Below are 1076 nucleotides of genomic sequence, written 5' to 3'. Positions count from 1 at the left end.
TTAGCAGCCGGTGCAGGCAGCAAAGGCGCAGATCTCACAGACATCCATGGGAACCATACCTGCAATGAAGAGAAAGAAAACAGAAAGACCGTTGAATCACCTGTACATCGATGAGCATGGCTTAAAACTCCATCACAACGTTTCTCCTGTTCCATATATAATGGTCTCACCTAGCCTGGCGAGGGAGGCGGAGGCGCCCCTCTGCCGACAGAGGGGCAGGAACTCCTGCGGCAGCATGGGGTCGGCACAGAGCGACGCAGAGCTGCCCCTGAGGCGAGGGCTTTGTTGTCCTGTCGCAAGGCTGATCTCCGTCAGCTCCTGGAGCCTCTTGACGGCTTCCACAGAGAAAGACAATCCATTCTCCTTGAAGAAAAAAAAAGGAAGATGTTGGTATTAAAGAGCTGCAATTAAACCAAAAGGCCACGGGTTGTCTTCCACGAGAGGACAGCATGCAGGTTTGGTACAAACTCAGAACAACAAGAAAGCCAAACTACAAAGTGCGATCAGTAAGTGCCATCTAAGTGCTATTAAAGTGCTACTACGGCGCTACTTTCCTTGTTAAAAGTGTAGTCGAAAACGATGTATTTTTAGTTAGCGGTGGAAGATGTAGAGACTATCTGCTGTCCTGATGTCAATGGGCAGCTCTTTCCACCGTTGAGGAACCCAACCTGCATGAGCGACGCTATTGTAAAGGCTAGTCAGCCACAAAGAAACGTCAACACTTACTTCGACCTGCACGGCCTCAGCGGTGCAGCCGAGAGCCAGGACGAGGACGGCGATGGTGGCGAGAGCGGCCTTCATGGTGACAGTGGACGGCGGTTGGTCTCTGTTTGTCTGGTGGGTGTTGCTCAGCGGGTGCTCAGCTCAGCGTCTGCTTTCCTTTCGTCCACACGCTTCCTTTTAAACTGTTCTGGCCCCGAAGCCCGGCGGTCATGTGACCAAATGGGAGCAAAGTTTTTCTCACGGGTTAATGAGTAGGGGTTTTACAGAGCCGTAAAGGGAAATTCATAAATCCGTCTTTGGCCTCATCGGATTATATTTATGGACCTGTTTCTTTGCTGAATTGATCACAACTC

At 50.7% G+C, this 1076-nt stretch overlaps 1 protein-coding gene across 1 annotated transcript; it reads right to left on the bottom strand.

The window, feature by feature from the left end:
- LOC306736764 (guanylin-like) lies at positions 1-801 on the bottom strand (the record flags this gene model as incomplete). The annotated part of the gene is made up of 3 exons (XM_079218427.1): positions 1-59; positions 171-363; positions 727-801. 3 exons carry the CDS (start codon positions 799-801, stop codon positions 1-3), a joined length of 327 nt encoding a protein of 108 aa, XP_079074553.1.
- Between the last annotated feature and the right edge of the window lie 275 nt (positions 802-1076).

The sequence above is a fragment of the Taurulus bubalis genome (genome assembly GCF_910589615.1).
Source record: "Taurulus bubalis genome assembly, chromosome: 5".
Classification (NCBI taxonomy): Eukaryota; Metazoa; Chordata; class Actinopteri; order Perciformes; family Cottidae; genus Taurulus; species Taurulus bubalis.
The sequence above is the reverse complement of the archived record's forward strand: the minus strand, read 5'-3'. Positions and strand labels throughout refer to the sequence as shown.